This window comes from Trichechus manatus, unplaced genomic scaffold, assembly GCF_000243295.1.
Source record: "Trichechus manatus latirostris isolate Lorelei unplaced genomic scaffold, TriManLat1.0 scaffold00056, whole genome shotgun sequence".
Taxonomy (NCBI): domain Eukaryota; kingdom Metazoa; phylum Chordata; class Mammalia; order Sirenia; family Trichechidae; genus Trichechus; species Trichechus manatus.
The window spans coordinates 8407897-8433665 of NW_004443992.1; the positions used below are offsets into that span (position 1 = coordinate 8407897).

General features: G+C 38.2%; 2 protein-coding genes across 4 annotated transcripts in view; one reads left to right on the forward strand and one right to left on the reverse strand.

The window, feature by feature from the left end:
- The window catches only part of ORC2 (origin recognition complex subunit 2), a 155490-nt gene extending 136252 nt beyond the window's left edge, over nucleotides 1-19238 (reverse strand). Inside the window, exons 1-2 of the mRNA XM_023732975.1 lie at nucleotides 19163-19238; nucleotides 18319-18353 (exon numbers count right to left, since the gene is read on the reverse strand). The gene's annotated coding sequence lies outside the window, so the exon portion shown is untranslated. The remainder of the gene's footprint in view (nucleotides 1-18318; nucleotides 18354-19162) is intronic.
- A 248-nt stretch (nucleotides 19239-19486) lies between these two features.
- Nucleotides 19487-25769, forward strand: part of NDUFB3 (NADH:ubiquinone oxidoreductase subunit B3) — a 13222-nt gene continuing 6939 nt past the window's right edge. Inside the window, exons 1-2 of one of the 3 annotated variants that reach the window (XM_004378217.2) lie at nucleotides 19487-19616; nucleotides 25063-25238. In XM_004378217.2, the coding sequence (XP_004378274.1) occupies nucleotides 25081-25238 (158 nt within the window). In that variant the 5' untranslated portion in view covers nucleotides 19487-19616; nucleotides 25063-25080. Of the gene's footprint in view, nucleotides 19626-21618; nucleotides 22355-25062; nucleotides 25239-25769 lie in introns of those variants that run through there. The other 2 variants (XM_023732982.1, XM_023732981.1) reach the window with 2 other exon arrangements.

Below are 25769 nucleotides of genomic sequence, written 5' to 3' on the forward strand. Positions count from 1 at the left end.
GTGATTTTCTTTTGGGGTCTATCCTACACGGGGTTCACTGAGCTTCTTGGATGGTCAGCTTTTCATCTTTCATGATATTGGGGAAGTTTTCTGTCAGCAATTCTTCAGTAATCCTCTCTGTGTTTTCTGTTTTCTCCCCGTTCTGGAACTCTGATGACTTGAAGATTTTTGCTTTTGATTGTATCCCACATAATTCTCAGGGTTTCTTCACTCTTTTTTCTGATTTTTCCTCAGACTTGTAGCCAAGTTATTGTCTTCAATTTCGGTGATCCTATGTTCCATCATTTCAAACCTGCTTCTCAGCCCTTCTATGACACTGCCCATTTCTGAAATCTTGTTGTTTTATCTTTTGGATTTCTAATTGTTGTTTTTGTATGATTTCTAGTTGTGAATTTATTTTAGCATTTTGTTCCTGTATTATTTTCTTGAATTCTTCCATTTTTTTGGCTGTATTTTCCATGAATCTGTCTGCCTTTTCCATGAATTTGTCTATTTTTTCCTCATTTTTGTCAGCTTTTTGCTTAAACTCTTGGATAATTCTGAATATTAGAGATTTGAATTCCCTATCAGTTAGGTCTAGTGCCTTTTCTTTTACTGGAATGTCAACTGGTGTTTTATTTTGGACACCTACTGGAACCATCCTGTCCTGTTTTTGTAAATGTTTTGATACTGTCTGCTGTCTTCGGGGCATTCAGTGGTTATTCTCCTCGTTTACTTATTGTAGATTTGTTTGTTTTGTCCTGCTTTTTTGTTTTATTTGTTTAGGTCTGAGCAGGCAGGCTGTGTGTTCTTTGTTGTTTGCTCATCTGTGGGCACGATACTTTTCATCTCCTTCTCCAGTGGGCAGGGTCAGTCACTCAGGTATGGTATAGCAGGGCAGGTCCAGCTGGAGGGGAGTTGTTGGGATGGGTTGTTTGTGGCACGTACCAGGGCTGACAGTTCAGACCAGGAATCAGTGCAGGGCAGGTTCCAGAAGACCGAGCCTATGCTGCTTGGGAGTGTGATGTTCAGCGTGCAGTGGAGGTAGGCAGGAAGGAGGGGGCAGATCGTGATGTGTGGAGCTAAGATGGGTATGGGAAAGATGAGAGAGAGGAGAGAGGAACAGGAGCCAAAATCATACACACAAAAAAGAGTGCTAAGAGAGCTTGCTATTGGAGTGGAAAGATGAGAGACTGAGAAATGAGGAAAAAATAAAATAAAAAAAAAGAAAAAGGGTAAAAGAAAAAGTGAGTAAATTGAGAAACTGGAAATGAAGAAAGACAAAAAGGGAATAAGAAAGAGAAGAAAACAAAACAAAGAAATCAAAAAAAAAAAAAAAACCCACAAGAAAAATGAAATGCCCCCAGGGGTGTCCCTGTGCACCTGCGCAGAGTAAGGGAGTAGCTTCCAAGCCGCGTGGTACTGCCCGGCTAGAAGGGGGTCCAAACTGAGAAAAGAAAAAGAAAACAAACAGATGAAAATAGAACAAATCAGAGCAAACAAACAAACAAAATAGCCCCGTGAGTCCCAACAGTGTGGCAGCACAGGCCGGGAAGCAGTTTCACAGTCGAGCAGTGTTTCACAGCCTTTCAGGAAGAAGCAAAGACGGCACACGGAGTCAGGTATTTGAGAGAAAGGAGGGGGAGATGGTGAGAGGTGAGGAAGAATTCTAAAGAAGCGGAAAAAAGCAACACCGGCAGCCTACAAAAGGCACTCAGGGAGCTGGCCAGTGCGGGCAGGTGGAATCCAAGTGACACCGGGATGAAGCTGGTGCTTCCCAGCCAAGAGACTGTGGCTGCAGGAAGCAGGGGCATCTAAGCGTGGGTGAAGAAGGGTGGGGGGGTGGGAAAGCCTATATCACTGTTTACTGGTTGTTCTGTCTCCTGCTGGAAACTCCGTGAAGCTGCTTTCTCATACCCCGTTCACTGATCTCCGATAGGAGTCCAAGATGGCGGATCTGTGCTGCGGTAGCTGATAGGGGACCTCTGCTGCGGTAGCTGATAGGGGACCTCTGCATGCATCTCTCCTCACTCTCTGTTCTCAGTCAGTTTCTTATTCCATTCGGTGCTTGGCTGAGTTATCTCTTCATTTGATGCTTAGGATTTCAGGATTGACGTGTGACTCTGTTTGACTTAATTTTTCTGATCTTTCCTGCGGAGGGATGGCATGGCGCTGCTGACTATAGCGCTATGCTGCCCGGAAGTCCCTTCCACAATTTTTCTTTTAAATTGTACTTTAGATGAAGGTTTACAGAACAAATAGTTTCTCATTAAACAGTTACTACACATATTGTTTTATGACAATGGTTAACAACCCCACAACATGTCAACACTGTCCCTTCTCAAGCCTGGGTTCCCTATACCAGCTTTCCTGTCCCCTCCTGCCCTCTAGTCCTTGTCCCTGGACTGTTGTGCCCCATTATTCTCGGAAAGAAACAATTTTTGATGGTTATGAGGGAGGTGGAGGGTTGGGGAGAGGAAATCATTAACTAGATAGTAGATAAGTGTTAACTTTGGTAAAGGGAAAGACAGTGTGCAATATAGGGGAAGTCAGCACAACCTGACCAAGGCAAAGTCAGAGAAGCTTCATAGATACATCCAAACACCCTGAGAGAGTGAGTTACTGGGCCTGAGGGCTGGGGATCATGGTCATGGGGGTCAACTGGCGTAACAAATTTCGTAAAGAAAATGTTCTACGCCCAACTTCGATGAGTAGCATCTGGGGTCTTAAAAACTTGCGAGAGACCATGTAAGATACATCTACAGGTCCCATCCTGTCCAGAGTAAAGGAGAATGAAGAAAACAAAGACAAAAGGAAAATATCAGTCCAAAGGACGAATAGACTACACGTACCACAGCTTCCACCAGCTGGGCCCAGAAGAACTAGATGGTACCTGGCTACCACCACCAAGAACTCTGACAGGGGTCACAACAGAGGGTCTGAGACAGAGTGAGAGAAAAATGTAGAACAAAATTAAAATTCACACACACACACAAAAGATAGACTGGAAAAACCTCCAAGACTATGGCGCCCGGACACCTATTTAACTCAGAACTGAAGCCACTCCCAAAGTTTATCCTTCAGTCAAAGATTAGCCAAAGATTAGACAGGTCTATAAAACAAACAACAACGTGAGGAACGTGCTTCTTAGTTCAAACATGTATATGAGAACAAAAGGGCAACACCTGTCCAAAAGCAATGACAGAAAAAATGGACAGAGGAAAATGGGGAATTGGGGTGTGAAAAGGGTGAGCGTTGACACATCACAGAGATTGCAAGCAATGCACAATTAGTGTATAAATTGTTGAATGAGAAACTAATTTGTTCTGTAAAGTTTCACCTAAAGCATGCATGCGCGCACACACACACGGACACATACACAAGAAACCACAAAAAACAAAACAAAACAAAAATCCAAACCTAACCATAAATAACGACTAGATGCTTGACCATATACAAAAAACTAAGGACCTTGGACTTCTGAGCATAGTGACAAAATATCCGATTTTGGCAGATTTTTTTTTTAAAGAGGAAGATAATTAAACATAATTTGAGTTATCATTCTCTTTCGCGTTAACCTTTATTCCACTGAAGAGTTCTCCATTTCACAGAATACATTGTCTTTGGATAAACAAACTATGGTACACACAATGGAATACTATGCAAAGAACAATGATGAATCTGCAAAACATCTCACAACATGGATGAATCTGGAGGGCATGCTGGGCAGTAAGAGCACCTTTCAAGTGAAGGACATAACCAGAAAATAAACATTGCTAATTACATCAGACTTTAACAACTCTTTACTACTATTGGGTTCATGTAGTTTAAGATTATACAGTAAAGTCTCCTTCAAACATTTGCTGAAATGCTCAAAAGAAAACTTTACAAAACAACAAATATCACACATTGTTATGTGATACTATTTCATTATTTTGATCTTATCTGAGTTTTCTATTTCTTGGTATTCTTTTTTCAGTTCGTCCAATGTACTTTTGCTTTCAGAAAGCATTTCCGTTCGGTCTTCAAGAAAGAATATGTTGCTGTTCTGTTGCGCTTATATACCTTCCTGTTCTTCTTCAGGTTAGAAAGTTCATCCACAATTTTTTCCTCTTTTAATCCTGCTGCTAAGATCCTCCTTGCAAAGGGTCAAGCTGTATGTGTGGTGGGGAGGTGGGGATCAGCCCAGTCCAGTCCTCCAAGTGTGTCCTCCAGCTGGGCATCTCCACTAAACACAGGATGCAGCAACGTGTACCCAGCAGCCCTCAGCCTCTGAGTGTACATATGTGCTCTCAGCAGCTCCACCCTCCTTTTCCATTTCCCATATATGATGGTTAAAGCTGTGTGTCAACTTGGCTGGGTCATCATTCTCAGTAGTTTGGCAGTTATGTAATGATGTAGTCTGGCAGTTATGTAACGATGTAGTCATCCTCTATGATGTGATCTGATGTGATCAGCCAATAAGTGGTAAGGGGAGTTTCCTCGGGGGTGTGGCCTGCATCCAATATATATACTGTCTTAGTCATCTAGTGCTACTATAACAGAAATACCACAAGTGGATGGCTTTAACAAAGAGAAATTTATTCTCTCACAGTCCAGCAGGCTACAAATCCAAACTGAGGGTGTCAGCTCCAGAGGAACGCTCTCTCTGTCGGCTCTGGAGGAAGGTCTGTGTTATCAATCTTCCCTTGGTCTGGGAGATTCTCAGCACAGGAACCTCAGGTCCAAAGGACGCGCTCTGCTCCTGGCACTGCTTTCTTGGTGGTATGAGGTTCCCGTGTCTCTCCGCTCACTTCTCTCTTCTATATCCCAAAAGAGACCAGCCCAAGACACTACCCAATCTTGTAGACCTCATCAGTACAACTACCACTAATCCACCTCATTACATCATAGTGATAGAGTTTACAACACATAAGGAAATCACATCAGATTACAAAACGGTACAGAATCATACAATACGGGGAATCATGACCCAGCCAAGTTGACAGATATTTTGGGGGACACAATTCAATACATGACATATATAGACATTCTGGCAAAGCTTTCTTGCTTGCTCTTCAGGCTGCATCTGGCTCTTTACCATCTGACCTCCAGTTCTTTGGACTTGAGCCAGCAGCCTGCCATCTGACCTGCCAATCTTGGCTTCTTCTGTACCTGCAACCACATGAGTCAGGAGACGCCTCCAGCCTGAAGCCAGACCCAAGGACTTGGGACTTGCCAGCCTCTAACCACATGAGCCATTTCTTTGATATAAATCTCTATATATATATGTATTTATATACACACACATACACACTTCATTGGTTTTGCTTCTCTAGAGACCCCAGCCTAAGACACTATCTATAATAGTATTATTGCAATTTAAATACAGAATTGGTATGCATTATCATAATTATACATGAAATATACTTAATATGAATGTGAGAGGTTGTACTCCCATAGCTGTCTTAATTTTCTCGGTCTAGAAGCCATAAATGCTTCTCAAATAATATAATATAGTAAATTACTAGAAGGCACAAAGTTCAACTAGGCACAGATAAAGTTAAACTAATAGAGAAATTCCCTTTATTGCATATGTTAAGATTTAAGAGTTCAATCAGTGAGGGTAACAAGACTGACAGCAATTATATGAATGTGAAAGGTTGTACTCCCATAGCTGTCTTAATTTTCTCGGTCTAGAAGCCATAAATGCTTCTCAAATAATGTAATATAGTAAATTACTAGAAGGCACAAAGTTAAACTAGGCACAGATAAAGTTAAACTAATAGAGAAATTCCCTTTATTGCATATGTTAAGATTTAAGAGTTCAATCAGTGAGGGTAACAAGACTGACAGCAATTTAGATAATGAACGTAAAAGCAGTTAGCAAATGAAATAAGTGACAGTATTTTCACTGAAGTGACAAAACCATACTACAAATTCAAGTCACTTCCAGTATTATTTTTGTTTCGGATTAACTATCTGTTCGACCTGCCATTAACAGAGGCCATTAGCAGTGCTTTTCACTGATTTACCAAACATAGGATACAGTCCTTGGGTGGTACAAATGGTTAACAAACTCAGCTGCTAACTGAAAGGTTGGTGGTTAGAGTCCACCCAGAGAGGCACGCTGGAAGAAAAGCCTGGCAATCTACTCATGAAAAAATCAGCCACTGAAAACCCTATGGAGCACAGTTCTACTCTAACACACGTGAGGTTGCCTTAAGTCAGAATCAACTCAAAGGCAACTAGTAGGATACAGCTACAAGTTTTTTTAATGGAACACAAACTATAAAAGAATTATGATAAATCTTTTGGAAAGAAGTCCATAGTATCAGGCTAATTATACCTGCTTTTCATGTACAACAGTCAACCTTTGAAAGATTTTTCTTATGTAATAAATATTTTTGTACTCATTTGTTCTTTTCATAGGCATTTATCATTGAACATATTCTTCAAACAACGCTAGTCATACCATGTACCTTTGAACTAAAACCTTTTCATTACCAAATTTTTATTTAAAAAAAATCTTTTTTGATGGCATGTGTCAGTATTGGAATGCATGCTTACTAATCGTGGTCAAATCTTTGGTTTTTGAGAACTATGGTCCGGTAATACAAGCAATAAGGCGAGTGGCACTCTGGTACCACAGATCTGTGGTATGACAACATACCAGTAAGAACTAAACTGAGAATTTATTGCAGGCACCTTTCCATTAGGTTACACGGGGAATCTCTGGTTTTACAATATGACACAGAAAAACCAAAACAAATCCATCAGGGCTCCCTAACTATCTCACAGGAAAGCCATAATTATGCTTGCAAGCCTTATCTCACAGAACTACAGTGAAAAAAGACAAAAGTTTGCAAAACTAATACATCCAGGAAGTATCACCTAATAGAATGCTCAGCCTTCACAACAATGAGGCTCTGGTCTGCTGAGCGTCACACATTTTAAAAGGGACCCACCTTGATGGTAAATGCATTAGAACCAGAAAAACGTACTACCTATGAGATCCAGAGGCATAAAAGGGGGCTGGTATACCGTTAAACCAATAGTAAACAAAGGTTAAAATTCTAAAACTAGACTACGACAAAGCCTATCAGCGTCTAATCACTAAAATCTACAGGATACTGCAAAACATCAACAACAAAAAGACAAATAACCCAAAAATTGGCAAAGGATATGAACAGGCACTTTGCCAAAGAAGATATTCAGGCAGCTAGCAGACGCATGAAGAAATGCTCATGATCATTAGCCATTAGAGAAATGCAAATCAAAACTACAATGAGATACCATTTCAACCCAACAAGGCTAGCATTAATTCAAAAAACACAAAATAATAAATGCTGGAGAGGCTGTGGAGAGACTGGAACACTTATACACTGTTGGTGGGAATGTAAAATGGTACAACCACTTTGGAAATCGATTTGGTGCTTCTTTAAAAAGCTAGAAACAGAAGTACCATACGATCCAGCAATCCTGCTCCTTGGAATATATCCTAGAGAAATAAGGGCTGTCACACGAACAGATATATGCACACCCATGTTCCTTGCAGCACTGTTCACAATAGCAAAAAATAGAAACCACCTAGGTGCCCATCAACAGACGAACGGATAAACAAATCATGGTATATTCACACAATGGAATACTACACAACAACAAAGAACAATGATGAAGCCATGAAACATCTTATAACATGGAGGAATCTGGAAGGCATTATGCTGAGTGAATTTAGTCAGTCACAGAAGGACAAATATTGTATATGACCACTATTACAAGAACTCAAGAAAAGGTTTAAACACAGAAGAAAACATTCTTTGATGGTTATGATGGTGGGGAGGGAGGGTGAGGGTTATTCACTAACTAGATAGTAGACAAAAATTATCTTAGGTGAAGGGAAGGACAGCACACACTACAAAGGAAGTCAGCACAACGGGACTAAACCAAAGCTAAGAAGTTTCTTGAATACAATCAAACACTTTGAGGGACACAGTAGCAGGGGCGGGGGTCCGGCGACCATGCTTTCAGGGGACATCTAGGTCAACTGGCATAACAAAGTTTACTAAGAAAATCTTCTGCATCCTACTTTGGTGAGTGGCGTCTGGGGTCTTAAAAGCTAGCAAGCAGCCATCTAAGATGCATCAATTGGTGCCAACCACCTGGAGTAAAGGAGAATGAAGAACACCAAAGACACAGGGAAAGTATTAGCCCAAGAGACAGAAAGGGCCACACAGACTGGAGACTTCACCAGTCTGAGACCAGAACTGGATGGTGCCTGGCTACCACCAATGACCGCCCTGACAGGGAACACAACAGAAAGTCTCTGAAGGAGCAGGGAAAGGGTAGGATGCAGAACTCAAATTCTAGTAAAAAGACCATACTTAAAGGTCTGACTGAGACTTGAAGAACCCCAGATGGCATGGCCCCAGATTCTCTGCCAACCCAGAACTAAAACAATTCCCAAGGCCAACTTCTCAGGCAAAGATTGGACTGGACTGTGGGACATAAAATGATACTTCTGAAGAGTGTGCTTCTTAGCTCAAATAAATACATGAGACTAAGCGGGCAGGTTCTGTCCAGAGGTGAGATGAGAAGGCAGAGAGGGTTAGGAGCTGGTTGAATGCACACAGGAAATCGGGGTTGGAAAGGAGGAGTGTCCTGTCACAGTACAGAGAGAGCAATTAGGGTCATATAATAATGTATGTATAAATTTTTGTATGAGAGACTAACTTGAATCATAAACTTTCACTTAAATTACCACAATAAAAAAAAAAAAGATTCTAATACTAAAAAGCTAAACATAAAATATTATTTTCCTGAATGGACATGGGGAATCAGGAGTGGAATGGAGGAATGTGCTGTCACAGTATGGGGAGAGCAATTAGGGTCACATAACAATGTATGTACAAATTTTTGTATGGGAGGCTAACTTGAAATGTAAACTTCATTTAAACTACAACAATAAAAAAATGTATTATTTTCCTCCTGCTTAAAGATAAATATAAATATTTTTCCTTCCTAGGTTATGGCAGATTGTTAAAGTGAGAACACCCAATCAATCACACTTTCTGGAATCCATGCCCTTACCTACCACATAGGCTCTGTGCTTGGCCATGTGACTTGCTCTGACCAATGGGACATCAGCAAATGTGATGCAAAAGTCTGAAAAGTGTTTGTGCACTGGAGCCTGCCCTATTTCTTGCTGTTTTGGGGAACTTAGCAGCCATGTTAAGAATCCAGCAGTAGGCTGCTGATGACATGTGGTCCAGCCAGCAGCCAGCACCAAACCACCAGACATGCAAGTGAGGCCATCTTAGACAACAGTCCCAGTCAAGCAACATAAGTAACTCCAGACAAGACCAGAAAAAGAACCCACCAGCTGCGCACATTGCTGGCCCACAGAACAGTGAGTAAATAAAATGGTATATATAAGACTTACCTTTAAAATTTGGATTTACAAATTAGGAGCTAATCAAATGTGTCAATATTTTTTCTTTGCAGTATTGTGCTTTTTGTTTTTTTAATGAACTCCTTCCCTATTCTGAGTTCATAAACGTACTGGCCTATATTTTCACCTTAAAGATTTTGTATTATTATAGGTATTACTTTTTTAAACTAATACTTACATAGGATATACTATATGCTTGGCACTATTCTAAGCATTTTACGTGATTCATTTACTATTTACAGTAATCCTTTAAGGCAGGTACTGTTATTATCCCCATTTTACAGATGAAGAAATAGGCAATGAGGTTAAATAGCTTTTCCAAAGGTCACATGGCTAGACAGTGGTGAAGCCAGGTCTCTGTCAGTCTGGACTACAACAACTTTGAGCATCTCACCAACCCACAGGATATTACACTTGTTCACTATACTGAAGACATCATGCTGATTTTCATCTGGTCTGGAGGGCACTGCAGTAAAAGATACATGCCAGAGAGTGGAAGATAACATGAAAATTTAGGAGCCTGCCACCTGATGAAGTCTCTAGGGGTCCAGTGGTCTGAAGTATCTCAAGGCACTCCCTTCCAAATGAAAGACCAGTTTCCAAAGCTCAGCCTACTACCATCGCTGAGAAAGAAGCACGGCACTTGATAGGCCTCTTTAAATCCTAGAAATAAACCACGTTTTAGTGTGCCTCTCTGCCCTCTTTCCTAAATAGCCCATAAAGCTGCCAGTTTTAAATGGGACCCAGGACAAGAGAAGGCAGTACAGCAGGTCAAGAAAGAACAGCAAACTACTCTGCCATTTGGGCGATAAGACCAAGTAAACCCAATAGTGTTCAAAGTGTCTGAGGTACATGATAAAGTGACTGCATAAAGCTACCAGTAGGCCCTGATAGGAGGATCACAATAGAGACCACTAGGTTTTAAAGCAGAGTTTTTCAACCTTAGCACTAGACATTATGGTCACTTTGGACAATGTGAGGGCTGTCCTGTGCATTGTAAGAGGTTTAGCAGTATCCCTGGCCTCTACCCACTGAAGGCCAGTTGTGACAACGAAAAATGTCTCCAAACATTGCCAAATGTCCCCTGGGGAGCAAACCTGTCCCTGGTTGAAAATCACCGCTTTAGAATAAAGCTATTCCCTTTTCTGCAGACGATTATTCACTTTCGAGAAAGAGCTTCTTGCTTGGCTTCTGGGCCCCGGCAGAGACTGATCATGGTGCACCAAAGAGACCACGTAACCTGAGCTACCCTTAAAACTGGGTATTCTGACCCACCAAGTCATAGAGTTGAATATGCTAGGAGTGTTCCATCATTAGGTAGAAGTGATACTGTATGCCATACATTAGTTTTTCCTCTCCTTCAGGGCACACAGGAGGACTATGTGTCTCCATCTTCAAGTCAGGTGTGACCTCATAAGTTGCTCTGGCCAACGAGCATAAATGATTCCTGTAGAAGCATTTAATTGCCAGTATGCAACTCTCCAAACTGCTCTTCCTTTGCCACTATTATAATGGAAGCAAAGATAAATATAGAGATGCAATGCTGACGTATCACACGGAGAACAGCCGCCCTGGAATCACCCTGACTTGCGGCAGATTTTACATGAGCAATAAATAAATCTTCTTTGATTGTTTGTTTATTTTAAGCCATTGTTTGAAGATTGGTTATTACCACAGCATAACCAACCAATCCTGACTACAATGGTTATACATATAATCAGGTTAAAGCCAGCCCTGAAAACATACTTAAGCTGCAAGAACAAATGGCTCAGACACTCATGGCGCCTCTATTGGATGTCAACTTGCCTTCATCTATGGTAGAGTTCCTTATGATCAAATGAAAGAGGGAAAAAAAATTATGCCTGGTTTACACGTGGTTATTTGATATGTTCGCATCATGTGTATATAGGAGTGGCCCTGAAGGATAGCAAAGAAGGAAATTCTTCCTGGCAGGCAGAACTTTAAGCGGTATATCTGGTTGTTCACTATGCTTCAAAAGAGAAATGACCAGAGGTACAGATCTATCATTTGACTAGACAGCCTCTAGTGCTAGTACTCACTCAATAAGCTCATGAATGAAATAGCCATATCAACAGGAATAGAAATTATGCCCTGGCTCAACACAGACTTCTCTTCAGCAAGGTTCATATGGCTACTATTACTACTGAGGACCCAACCTGCCAACATCAGAGACAAATATTGAATTCTTAACATACAACATGGTAGAGATCAACTATTGTGGCAATGAGTAGCAATCTCCTTTGATCACACAGTTTCCTTTCCATCATGCAGAGGACAGCAGTTTGCCTTCTCTGGAAGAGACACTTACTCTAGATCTGGATTTGCCTTCCCTATCTGCAGTCTTCCCCCAGTATCATCATCTTCAGACTTAATGAAGTATTTTCTCCAGGCTGGTATCCCACACAACAGTGCTTCTGTCCAAAGAACTTACTTTACAGTAAAAGTACACTGTAAAACAAATCAGTAAACCAGTTGCTGTCGAGTTTATTCCGATTCATGGAAATCCCATGTGTGTCAGAGTAGAACTGTTGTCCACAGAATTTTCAATGGCTGATTTTTCAGCAGTAGATTACCAGGTCTTTCTTCCAAGGTTCCTCTGAGTGGATTTGAACCTCTAACCTTTCGGTTAGCAGCTGAGTGTGTTATCTGTTTGCACCACCCAGGGACTCCAAGTGCACTGTAGGGACTCATGGAAAAGTGTAAGATAAACCTGGGATATCACATTGCATCAGGAAGTAAGGAAGTACTCAAAGATTCAACAGGACATATCAAAAAACGGCATGGGGCCAACATGAAGGGGCTCACGTTAACCAAATCTAAGACTATTTGAACACAAAAATAAATAACTGACACTAACAGAATGTAACTGATTGAATAAACTAACAATCGATGAGTCCACGCTGATATAAATAAATGAATGAATAAACACGCAAGGAAGAAGAGAAAACTTCTTACAGTAGAAAGCCAACTAGTAAATACAGGAGGAATGATTGAGTTAGAAAATATAAATGGATGCTACAACAACTGGTGAGAGTTTGAGAAGAAATAGGATATTTACATTGTCTTCAATTATTTCCTCACACATTAATTATTACAAATAGAAAATTAGAAACTTTACAATGGAGAAGGCTAGCGGATGCTACCTTAACCAAGTGATCAGAGTGGACTATCATTGGTAATGGGCTGAATCAAAATCATGTGCCAACTGTGATGTAATAAAAAGAACAATACATATTTCTATGGTATTTCTGCCAAAGATGGATAATATCAATATAATGATGAGGAAACATCAGACAAACCCAAACTGAGGGACAAAATACTGGGGCTACACTTGTCAAAAATGTCAACGTCATGAAAGACAAAGAAAGGGTAAGGAAGTGTTCATATTAAAGAAAACTAAAGAGACAAGACAACTAAATGTAAAATGTAATCCAGGGATAGATCTTGCATTGATGAAAATTTAATATGGATTGTTTTGTCAGTGTTAAATTTCCTGATTTTGATAAGTATACAAGTCATGTAAAATAATAAATCTTTGTGATTTAAGTCATTAAGTTTTGGAGTGGTTTGTTAGGCAGCAGTAGCAAGCAAATAACAAACTTAAAAAAAAAACAGTTAAAATAACAAACTTTAAAAAAAGCTTCTGGAAGGTGAGAAAAATCACTTGGGATTTTTGTTTTTAAATCTTTAATTCACCTATTATAATATCATGTTTCAATCTTTAATTCATCTATTATAACATCCTAGAGGTCATACAGACTCATATGCTTCATTCTACTATGATTAAAAAAAAAAAATGTATGAAAGCACAATGGGAAACCATTTAAGGATTTTGTGTGAAGTGAGTGATATGCAACAGGCACTTTAGAAAGATCATTCTGGTTGCGTTGCACAATGGACTGGAGGGAGGAAAGACAAAGACCAGGTTGACCAATAAGATTGTTGGAATGGTCCTAGTTAGAGAAATTAGAGACCTAAACTATCACTACTGTTATTACTACTATTACTATTCTGACTACTGTATAGTGGATTCTGACTCATAGCAACCCTATGGGACAGAGTAGAGCCACCCCACAGAGTCTCCAAGGAGCAGCTGGTGGACTTGAACTGCCAATCTTTTGGTTAGCAGCTGTAGCTCTTAACCACTGCAACACCAGTTCTCTATTATTAGTAATAATACTATTAGTAATAAACAAACAAACAAAAAAAAACCAAACCCACTGCTGTTGAGTTGATTATGACTCATAGCGACCCTATAGGAAAGAGCAGAACCGCCCCACAGGGTTTCCAAGGAGCAGCTGGTGGATTTGAACTGCCGACCTTTTGGTTAGCAGTCAAGTTTTTTAACCACTGTGCCACCAGGGCTCCATTATTAGTAACAGCTAACATTTATTATGTATTTATGATGCAGCAAGTACTGTAGTAAGAACTTTATAGGAATTTTTTTATTTAATCCTCCTAACAACCCTATTTTTAAAACTTTTTATTTTGAACTAATTATAGAGTTACAAGCAGTTGCAAAAAAAAGTACCGTTCACACGGTTTTGCCCAAGAGTAGCATCTTGCATAACTATAGCACAATATCAAAACCAGGAAATTGCCATTAGTACAGTCCACAGAACTTAGATCTCTACTAGTTTTAAAAATATTTGTGTTTGTGTGTGTGTGTGTGTGTGTGTGTGTGTGTGTGTGTGTGTGTGTGTAGTTCTACATAATTTTATCACATATGTAGATTTGTGTAACCACCACAATCAAGATACGGAACTGTTCCATCACAAGACTCCCTTGTGCTATGCCATTATCACACCTACCCCTTTCCCCCATCTCTCACTCCTAGCAACCACTAATCTGTTCTCCATCTATATGATACTGTTATTTCAAGAATGTTATATAAATGGAATCATACAATATGTAACCTTTAGAGACAGGGTTTTTTCACTTGAGATCATCCAAGTTGTTACATGAATCAATAGTTTGTTCCTTTTTACCTGCTGCATAGTATTCCACAGTATGGACATACTACACTTCGTCTAATCATTCACCCGTTGAAGGACATTTTGGCTCTTTCCAGTTTTTGACTATTTTGAATAAAAACTGCTATGACCACTTGTGTACAGGTTTTTGTGTGAATATAAGTTTCCATTTCTCTGGAAAAATGCCCAAGAGTCTATTTGCTAGGTTGCACAATGCTATTTTTAAAGATAAAGAAACAGAGACTATAAATGGTAGAGCTGGGATTATAATCCAGACAGACTACCTCTAGGCACTAACTCTTCATACTATTTCCAGCAGTTGTAGAGATTGAGAGAAGTAAATGGAATTAAAGAACCAGTAAGAACGTATTCAATAGAACCTAGCATTGTCCATAGGAGGAGTATATGAGTAAACTATCAAAGATGATACCAGGGTTCCAGCTTTGGCACGTCAGACAGATGATTAAAGAGCAAATATGAATTCACTTTTACACATACTGTATTTGAGGGACCTGCAGGTCATCCTCATCTAGCAGGTACTTAGATTTATAGAATAGGAACTGGAGATCAAGAGAAAGCTCTAGATTAGAGATATATAATTGAGAATCACCACATATAGACACTAATTGAAGTACTGAGAGTAAATAAGATCACGGAGGTGACGTGAGAACAGAACTCTGAAGAACAAAAACACTGAAGTCTTAAAGTTCATATTCATACTTTCCCCTAGTTTCCCACAAACACTAAAAGTAGCTCCTGTGATAGATTGCAAATTCATATTAACTTTAGTTTTACAAACACTTCATGTCTATTATTTGAGTCTTACAACCACCTTAAAAGGTAGAAAAAACATAATATACTCTCCCCTCTCTACTTCCTTTTTCATTTAAAAAGAATGAACTACAAAAGTAACACATGCTGATTAAAAAGTCTTAATACAGAATAAATAAAAGGTATAAATTTCACTCCCCCCTCAGTATCCAACTCCCTCCCTCACTCATTTTTTTAAATACACTGGGAAAAAGAATTTTAGGAGGTAAACTAACAAATCTTAGTAGTTAACAAAAGTCTGTATCAATTAAGAATCAAGCACAATCAAGAGTTAAGGATCCATAATGAGAAAGGTGATAAACTTGATTCCAAGATTTTTTGAAGTTCAAGACGTTACAATATAACAAAATAACTATTCTGTAACCCATGCTTTTCCATTCAATAAATTGTCATTTACTATACTTTATGTCTATTCTTTTGGCAGTTATAGTTTAAACCTAGAAAGTACTATAGTTCCATAAATAATCAAAGTCACGTTTCTTAATACATTCCATAATTCAGTCTTTTCTCCTTTTCTCAAAACTGAATTCTACCCATTTTTTTCTCACACCTGTGTCCACGGCAGTCAGATACTCAAACAGAAAGTCTAGAATTCATAACGATGAACCACGAACTTCTAAACTGCACCTGTGTCAAGGTCAACTCATTAGTAAGTCTAAGTTTTAACATATATTATTGAGTGAATGTTCAGGCAAAAAATAAAATGTACATCTTTACTGTATCATGACAATATCACAAAAGAACCTTTGATCAAGAAAACTTTTCCCAATTCTTATCAATTTAATTCTAGAAATAGACTGCTTTCAGATATATTCAGAGCACAGGATATAAGTAAATATCTGTGCAGATTAGCACAGGTTTCAAGCATGAAAGAAATTAACTTGGTTTACAGAAAGCAGCTAAGTGCCAAGTAAAAATTAATCTAAACCAAAACATTCAGCAGTTATTTTTGGCAACTTTGACTCCTGGCTACAAATTATATCCCAGCTATGACATTAAATGGTGAAAATTTATTGAGCTAGAAAAATATTGGTAGATTTGGCAGCCCTTTCTCTCAAGCTAAAACTACTGTAACTGGTTCATACCACAAGTGCTAGAGCCTTGAATTAGAGCAATGATACTGAAGTAGAAGCCAGTGGTGAATCAACTCATCTAAGGAATTTCTTTTTTCCCCGCATATACATACACCCTTTCCATCTTCCCCCACCACTAAGATTCTGAAGGGAAGTGGAAATAATACACGGATATGTGTGTGTACACCTTCTTTTTAACTCTTAGAATATAACATATACAATACTTTCCACCTTTATGAAAATTCCTGAATTGGGTTCAATCTTTTCTTTCTTAACATTATACCAAAAGCAGGCATAAGGAGCAGAGTTACAAAGCACACCAGCTCAGCAGAAAGCTCTGCAGGTAAGGGGCTGTACTAATACCAGCTGTAAGCCACCTTTAAAGCTTTCTGTAGCAGTTCCATTTAGAATCCATTACATTACATTTTACACAAGGACAAATGTTCAGTTCATCATCCTGTGAAAACCACATAGCCTACTAGCCAGATAAGAAAATGTAAAAAGAAGCAATTTGGGGCATTAAAAAAAAAAAAAAACTAAGAAGCCACAGTCAATGAAAGACAAAAGTTCTTCTGTTCTGGCATTAAGACAACAATAACAAAGAACTATACTGTGTAGCTGATAACTTGTTTGCAGACTTTCTGCCCAGTTTTAAAAATCATTTTAGCCTTTTATTATGTAGCAGCAGTTTTTCTATCATAAAGTTCAGTTAAACTGAAAAATCTTTATCATTTTACAACTTTAACATACTACTACTATACGAAGCGAACTGTATTAAAAACAATCAAACAAACCTAAATCTGCATTGCATGTCAAGACAGCTTAAGGGATAGATTAAAAACAAAAACTTTCAAGGTCCATTTTAGAGCAAATGATTACATTTCTTTACAGCCATTGTTTCAAATGCCTTATAAACAGCTCTAAAACTGCAATGTGTCAGAAGACTTCTAATGATGTATAAACAATCAGCCCATTATTATATACTAATTAGGACTAGTGTTTCTTAAATTACTTGGTAGTTTCTTACTTGGTGTTCAACTTTATTGCATTCTACAATGACACCTACTGGCCATTCAAAATCAGCCATTAGTTGTCTAAGACTGCTCTAGTAGATTGCTTACATAATAGGAAGAAAAACACACATACATACATATGTACACACACACATGTCACCCTGCATAAAAGCAGAGATTTGTTCACAGGTACTCAACACACTACAGAATTGCTCCCAAAATAGAACCAGAAACATTCTTTGTGATTGAGATAGCATTATTCTTGCAAAACATAGAAGACAAAGACTGAAGCACCAAGTAGCAATTAAATTTTTATCTAAAGCATTGATAAATATCTCATTATTCTAAACATTTCAGAACAAACTAACAAACTCTAATGATCCACCACTCTTTCCTAAGTGATTTTTTGAGAAAAAAGGGAAATTTTGACTTAGGTTCTGGAACATACTAATACATCATTAATAGAAAAAAATCACATCTTAGAAAGTTATTCTGACATGCAGTATTAAAATAAGCTTAGGAAAATTATTCACTTGCTAATATTACATTAGTTTTTATCTACTAAGCTAAAGGCGACATATCAAACAGCTTACATTTTAGCAATTTATAACGCTTCTTTTAAAAGTGTTTTCCACTGAGCTATAAAATCAAGTTTTTATGTAGTATGTCCTTCCATAACACATTGAATGGGATTCAGATTTTTATTCTACATTTCATTATGCAAATAATGAATTATAAAAACTTCTTTTAAAAAAAAGATAATCATATCTGTAAACACATTTTACTTCAGTTCAAGAGGCTCAAAGAGCATACTTTTAAAACCTAACAAATAAATAATTCATAACTAGCCTCTCAGACTTACATAGCAAACTACTTAAGAGTTGACTTTTATCCCATTTCAGACCACCACCTTATTTTCACAGTTCCTAACATTCACAATATCTGCGGGAGAATCTACTAAACTAATTTTCTGGTCATTTCCAACTTGCTGCACTTACCTCCTATTATAGATCTTGTGAGGCTCTTCACTTTCCTGAAGATTTAAACAAAAAAACTGTATTTGTTATCAGCCTTGACCCTCAAAACAAATACATTCCGGAACTACAAAACGCCAATCTGGCCACCTCCATCTCAAACTAACATCGTATCTCTCAATCCAAGTCCATATTTGGGAGAAGCTCTTCGTGACTACTCTATCCTTCATGTTATCACCCTTCGCCTACAAAGCCTGCCTGGGTAGAAAGCACTCAAGCCAAAGAAGAAAGTGTTCTGACACATCAATAGGTTGTAAGACCTCCTCTTTCAGGAGGGACAACCTACTTGTTTGGGTAAATAACAGCCAAGGATTACATAATGTATAGCCATAAAGAGTTTCAAGGATCTGACCACCAGTAAATATCTTTCTTCTCCACTCCCTCCCTCTTCACCCCGGGAAATAGCCCTAAGATACAATCCTTAGGATTTCTCTCAGGTGCCTGCAATGTCGCGTCCTTTTTTCGCCCGGGGTTTCGTGCAAAGAATTCCTCTCGCCCTTACGACACCCTCTTGCTCCTGCCTCTCTGTTCCCTCCCTGCTGGCGCCACCGCAGCCCCCCAAACCCAAGGCCCCCGCGTCGCCCCACAGGGTTCAGCCTCTACCTGCCTCAGCTGCCTTCTCCTTCTCCTCACGACCCTCCCAAGGTGCTACCTGGTCTACCAGAGGTTCCGGAACCACCAACACTCTAGCTACCGCCTTCCCAGACCACCCTCGTCAGCTCCCCGATATAGTTCCTACAGCCGGAGAAGAGGAAAATCCCTTCTGATCTACCACTTCGCGTCCCTCAAAGACAGCGCCGCCGCCTACTTGTCACCCCGCTCTCTCCGGCTTCCTACCGCCACCGCCTCCCGCAGTAGCCTGCCAACTGCAGCGCAACAACCAGACCTTCCATTGGATATTTCCACGCTCTCAACAACATCACTTATTGGCTGCAGTAGTCCGTGGTCCTCCCCTCTGTGCAGTGGCTAAGGATTCCGGTCTCCAAGCAAGGATAACATCTCTTCTTTCCCGTCTTTCTCTCTTCCACAATTTCTCTTACTTCACTCATACTGAGGATTCACATATGTGGGAAAAAATGTTAATTTCCAGCCTCCCTCGTAAGTTTTCCATCTCTGCCAGGAATCTGTGACTCGATACCGGAACGTTAAATGGCTTCTCTGCTTTCTTGCCGTAAGGAACCCGAGGTGACAACTTCCGTTTCCGTTTGGGCTCCGGCTGAGGCTTGAGTTTTGAGTGTCCTGAGAGGTCAGATTGCCACCAGGTAAATTAGGTAGTTGATGGGAGCCCTCTGGATTGGGGATAAGAAAAGACATTCTATTTTGGGAGTTGTAGAAAGGGAGCGTCTTGATGGAGAAGGATGATGAGAGAGGGCAGCTTAAGAGGGAAGGAACTGGATAAAGTAGCGAGAAAGAACTGTAAAGTCCTAGTTTAAGCTGAGGCAGGGAGGGGTTGTTGGAGAGGGATGTGGTGAGAATTAAACTGTGGTTGCCAAATCCAAGTACTTTTTCCCTCCCCCCCCCCTTTATTGTTTAGTTTGTCTTTAAAACGAATAAAGGCAAAAGAACACCCTAAAATCCGAAACTTGTAATGCCCACCTCACAAGTTTGTATGTTTTTTTTTTTTTTCTTGGTATAAATATTTATGACACAATGTTAAATGACAGAAGCGGGATACAAAATCTCATCCATTTTTAGAGTGATAACTTTTAAATAGTATACACGTGGGGCAGGAACTGGAAGGGAACACAAAAAGTGATAACAGTTTATTTGTATTTTCTAATACTCGCAATTTTAAAAATGAGGGTTAAATTGGGATATAAACCAAAGTAAACTGTAAAATTAATATGTTGTGGAAGTGACATTATCCTGCTTCCTTTTTAGGGAAACTATGCCACCACTTTAATTGTACTTGAGTCAGCCCTCTTTAGTGGAGATTTATCTCGACCTAAGTAGTAGGTTCGCTTCAGACATGGGTAGATAGCTTTAAGTTTTTTTCATGATTGTCCTTTCTATGTTGAACAGGTAGTTTAATAACTACCTGTTGTTGAATCCTAGGCAAAATGTAAGTCACTTTTTTCTAATTTTATTTTTTATTGTGGAGTGTACATGCAGAGTAGTGTATAAAACATATATACGTTTTAAAGAATTATAATTAAGCAAATACTTGTGTAACCAGCCCTCAGGTTAAGAAATAAAGCATTGCCAATACCTGATAACGTGCATTCTCAATGGAGATGATATCACACAATGGGGATATCACCCCCATTGAGGGAGGGTAAAAAAAACCTTAGATATTAGGATGGTTTGTGGTCCTCCAAAGGGTCACAGTACATAAACAGATATACAGTATATCTGTGATGTTAAAATTTCATGGAGGAGGGGAATGATTAGAAAAAAATGTCTAAAAAGGTTCTTTACCAGAACCAATTGCCATTAAGTCGATTCCAACTCATGGGGACTCCATGTATGTCAGAGTAGAACTGTGTTCCATAGGGTTTTCAGTGGCGTGTTTTTCGGAAGTAGATTGCCAGCTCTTTCTCCCGAGGTGCCTCTGTGTAGATTAAACCTCCAACCTTTTGGTTAGCAGCAGAGTGCATTAACCATTTGCACCACCCAGGGACTCCAAAAAGTTTTCTTAGGGAGACAGTAAATTTTTAAAAAGGTGAGAAACCATGCCTTAGAGGCTCCTTATTTGAGTTGTGATTCCATCTTCTTGAAGTGGTAACCACTATCCTGTCTTGTGATCATTCTCTGTTTAGCTTTATTCCATGTATAATACAGTCCTAAAAAAAAAAATTGTTTTTTTAACTTTCATAAATGGGATTCTAGTGTTCATATTTTTTCCCTGACTTACTGCTTGCTTGTTGTAATGTTTGTGAGATTCATTCATACTTTTGCATGTAGTTTGTTTTTGTTGCTATATAATATTCCATAGTGTGGCTATACCATAATTAATCCATTCTAGTATTGTTGGACATTTTGGTTGTTTACAGTTTGGGGTTAACATAAACAATGTGGCTATAAAGAGTTTTTAAAACATACCTTGTTGTACACAAGTTAGAGTTTCTCTGTAGAAGCAGTTTATTATAGAAGTATAATGTGAGGCACATATATAATTTAAAATTTTCTAGTAGCCACATTTAAAAAGCAAAAAGGAACAGATAAAATTAATTTTAATAATATATTTCATTCAGCCCAATATTAAAAATTTTTTAACTTGTAATCAATATTTAAAATTGAAACATTTAATGAAATATTTTACATTTTTAATAATGTCTTCAAAATTTATGTGTATATAATACTTACAGAATATCTAAATATGGATGCTAAGTTGCAAATTTTACAATTGAAAAAGTAGATTCCTGGTGGCATAGTGGTTAAGAGCTGCATCTGCTAACCAAAAGGTCAGCAGTTTGATTCCACCAGGCCCTCCTTGGAAACTATGGGGCAGTTCTACTCTTTCCTATAGGGTCACTATGAGTCAGAATCGACTCAGTGGCAACGAGATATGCCCAAATTGTTCATACACTCTTTAAAATTTTCCAATAACTGATTTTGAGAATTAGTTTTGATATTTAAATAAATTAAATTTTTTAATTCATAGTTACCCAGTTGCACTAACCACATTTCAAGTACTAGTGGCTATCATATTAGACAGCGCAAATCTAGAGTACACATATCTAGGAGTAGAATTCTGGTCCATAAGATATTAGAATGTTCAGCGTTTCTAGGTCATGCCAAACAGTTTCAGATGGTTGCACCAACTCACATTCTCACCATCTGGGTGTGAAAGTGGAAGGCACATCACAATGTTTTCCCTAATCACGGTCTTGCAAGGTAGGTCTTAGCCTCATGTTATATGAAGAAACTGAAGCTCCGAGAGATTAAGTGACTTATGCAGGATTTTGCAACTATCAATGGTGCATCCAGGATTTGATGCCAGATATGTGTAGCCCAAAGTCTGTACTGAAGTAGGAGAATTCCAACTTTTTTGCTTCAGGTAATCCACATGTCATTGTTTGATTTATGGCTATTATGAAATACAAATTTTGAAAGAAAATGAAAGATTCCTTAGAAAGGAGTATTGTTTAACATTTTTTGAAAAGTCATTTAAGTATTGTATTTAGTAGACACCTTAAAACACGTAAAGGGACCCTTTCTGAAATATTTTAATTAGGCAGAATAGAAAACACATTGAATTTATTGAAGGAAATTTATTTAGGATAAATGAGTATATTTTCTTTTTTTTTTAAGATTTATCTTCCAAATTACTTAGTATTTTGAGCATAATAATATTGTAACTTTGAAACAACCTTCATACTCTGGGGATGTGTCAACTTTTATTTTCAAAAACAAACTGTAAAAAATTTTCAATCTATTCCCTTCGAAGTTCATTAATATTCAGTTAGGATTAATATTCTAGAATTGGCAGTTGCCAATGTAAAGATTTGCCTTGAATCTCTTTCAACATTTTTGGAATAAAATGTTACTTAAAAAAAAAAAATCTTTTAGGCATAATGTGAAGAAACCGAGACATTATCATTCCAATTAAAAACTTCTAAAAGTCTTTCTTTTGTAATAATGTTATGCTAATGTTTTTACAGCAACATGTAGAAAAAAATTGGCATGGGGCGCCTATGAAGATACCTCGTGGAGGGGAGAGAGGGTGGTTGGCAAACGTAGAAGGCACGCATTATTTGTGTGAAGATACGGTAGATTTTGAAAGTCAGTCTGAAATCTGAAACCATGTTTTTTCCTTCATATTATTGATTCTCCCAAGTATTAAAGAAATAATGGTGTTTCATTCAAAGTTGTGAATGTTCTAGTTTTAGCTTGCGTTGGTGAGTATTGGCTTTCATTCTCTCTTACATGTGAAAATCATCAACATGTTTGTAAATATCTTAGCATGTTTATAAATATTATAAGTAATAGGTTGGTTAATTTGTCAGAATTATTATGCACGTTTTTCCCCTGTATTCTGAGACCTGTTGAATGAAAAGAGCATTTAGTAGCATTAACATAATGTGCCTTTAGTATACACTATCTAATAATTACCTCTGTCTTCTAAAATACAGTATAGGAAATCCTGCCTTATTATTGGGTCTGTTTATATTAAATGTAGACATAATGGTGATAATTATTTGCTTGGGTATTACTTCTGGAGAGCAGTGATTATAGAATAGCTACTGCTAACCTTATGCAAATTATAGTATAGCTTTACTAACTCATACCCCCTTAATTTGAAATTCATAGCAATTAAATGGGGACTAAGCTGGTTTGTTTTTACATTATCTATAAAAATAAGACTAGCAAAACTGAAGTCTATATATAACCTTTGAGGACATATTTTATACAAGAGAGCAAACATGTTGATAAAAGGGTCGCTATGAGCCAGAATTGACTTGATAGCAATGGGTTTGGTTTTGGGTTAAGGTCTTTGTGGAGCCCTGGTAGCACAGTGGTGAAGAGCTCAGGCTGCTAACCAAAAGTTTGTCGGTTTGAATCCACCGGCCGCTCCTTGGAAACCTTACGTTCTACTCTGTCCTGTACGGTCACTATGAGTTGGAATTGACTTGACGGCATTGGGTTTGGTTTTGGTTGGTTTAAGGTCTCTGATAGTCTAGTTCGGTGACTGACAAACTACAGCTTGTGAGTCAAAGCTAGCCCCCTGCCTGTTTTTAATATGGCCGTGACCTAAGAATGGTTTTTACAGATGAACATTTGCAAGTTAAGGAACACTGACTTTGAACCCTAATTAACGAAATGTTATCCCCCAAGAAAGGAGTTCCATTTTTTATCAGTAGACCTATATTACAAAATCATTGTACTCAGTTACTATTATATTTTGGATTTTGTGAATTAAAAAATTGTAAAAATGTATTTTCTCTCATTATATAAGTTATTGTTCTTAGTTGCCATCGATTTTACCTCTTGGCAAAAAAAGCCTAAAATTTTTACCAGCTAGCTCCTTACAGAAGAAGGCCATGTGGTCAAATATGCAATAATACTGCATTTTAAAAGGATTAGCTAAAGAAGGCAGGTGACAAAACAGTATATACGACGTTTTTGTTGTCCATACTTGTGAACTATCAAAGGACTAAAAAGAGGGAAGCTTCTAAACTTACTTAGAAGTTAGGAGTATGGGCCCTGAAACCAAACTGCAGGGTTCATATCCCATTCCACTTATTATTTTTGTTACCTTCAGAAAGTTACTTCTTGGAGTTATTGTCTTCGTGTCATTGCCTTCATCTGTAAAATGGAGATAATATTAGTAAAAAGAGCTCAAAGGGTTTTAGTAGCAACAGTTAATGCAAGCAAAGCACTTAGCATAATGTAACTGGCACATAACCAAAAAACCAAACCAAACCCATTGCCATCGAGTCGATTCTGACTCATAGCAGGCACACAGGGCACAATAAATGTTTGCTATTATTGTATTGAAGAAGGAAACTTAAGTAGTAAATGGTTATCTCTGAGTGGTGGAATTACTGATGATTTTTCTCTTTTTTTAATACTTCGATTATGTGTATTTCCTAACTGTGAACATATCTTAGTTATGTAATATGATACTGTTTTATAAAATCTCTTGAACTCAGAATTTTCAAGTATTTATACTGGCTCTCTTTTTAAGACTTTAAACATTTCACTTTAAAACAAACAGTAAACTTCGGTATTTGGTATCTACAATTTGTATTTTCCTCTCTAAAGGTATCTTTTCCTATAAACATGGCCTCTGGACATGGACATGAACATGGCCATGGACATGAACATGGCCATCATAAAATGGAACTTCCAGATTATAAACAATGGAAGATAGAAGGAACACCATTACAAACTGTCCAGGAGAAGCTGGCTGCACGAGGGCTAAGGGATCCATGGGGCCGGTAAGGGGATTTATCCTAGAGAATTTATATCTATTTTCCTTTCCCGTGTATTCTTCTTTGAAGAATCATGCTAAAGGGCTTTTTACATTAAAGTTTTATTTTTATTTTTTTAATTTTGTTGTTGAGAATATACACAGCAAAACATACACCAAGTCAATAGTTCCTACATGTACAATTCAGTAACACTGATGACATTCTTTGAGTTGTGCAGCCATTCTCATCCTCCTCTTCTGAGTTGTTCCTCCCCCGTTAGCATAAACTCACTGGCCCCTAAGGTTGCTTATCTAATCTTTTGTGTTGCTATTGTCAATTTGATCCCATATAGATAGTTCTTAAAAGAGCATAATGTTCAAGGCAGAATTTTTTACTAGTTAAGCTAAACTATTGTTTGGTTTTAAGAAGACTTTAGGGGATATTTTTGGTTTAAGGTTTAAAAATTATCTTCGGGCAATAGTTTTTTTTTTTTTTTTTTTTAGATAACTCCAAATAAATTTTACTGTAACAATCAAAAAGAAGTTTTTTGGAATATTA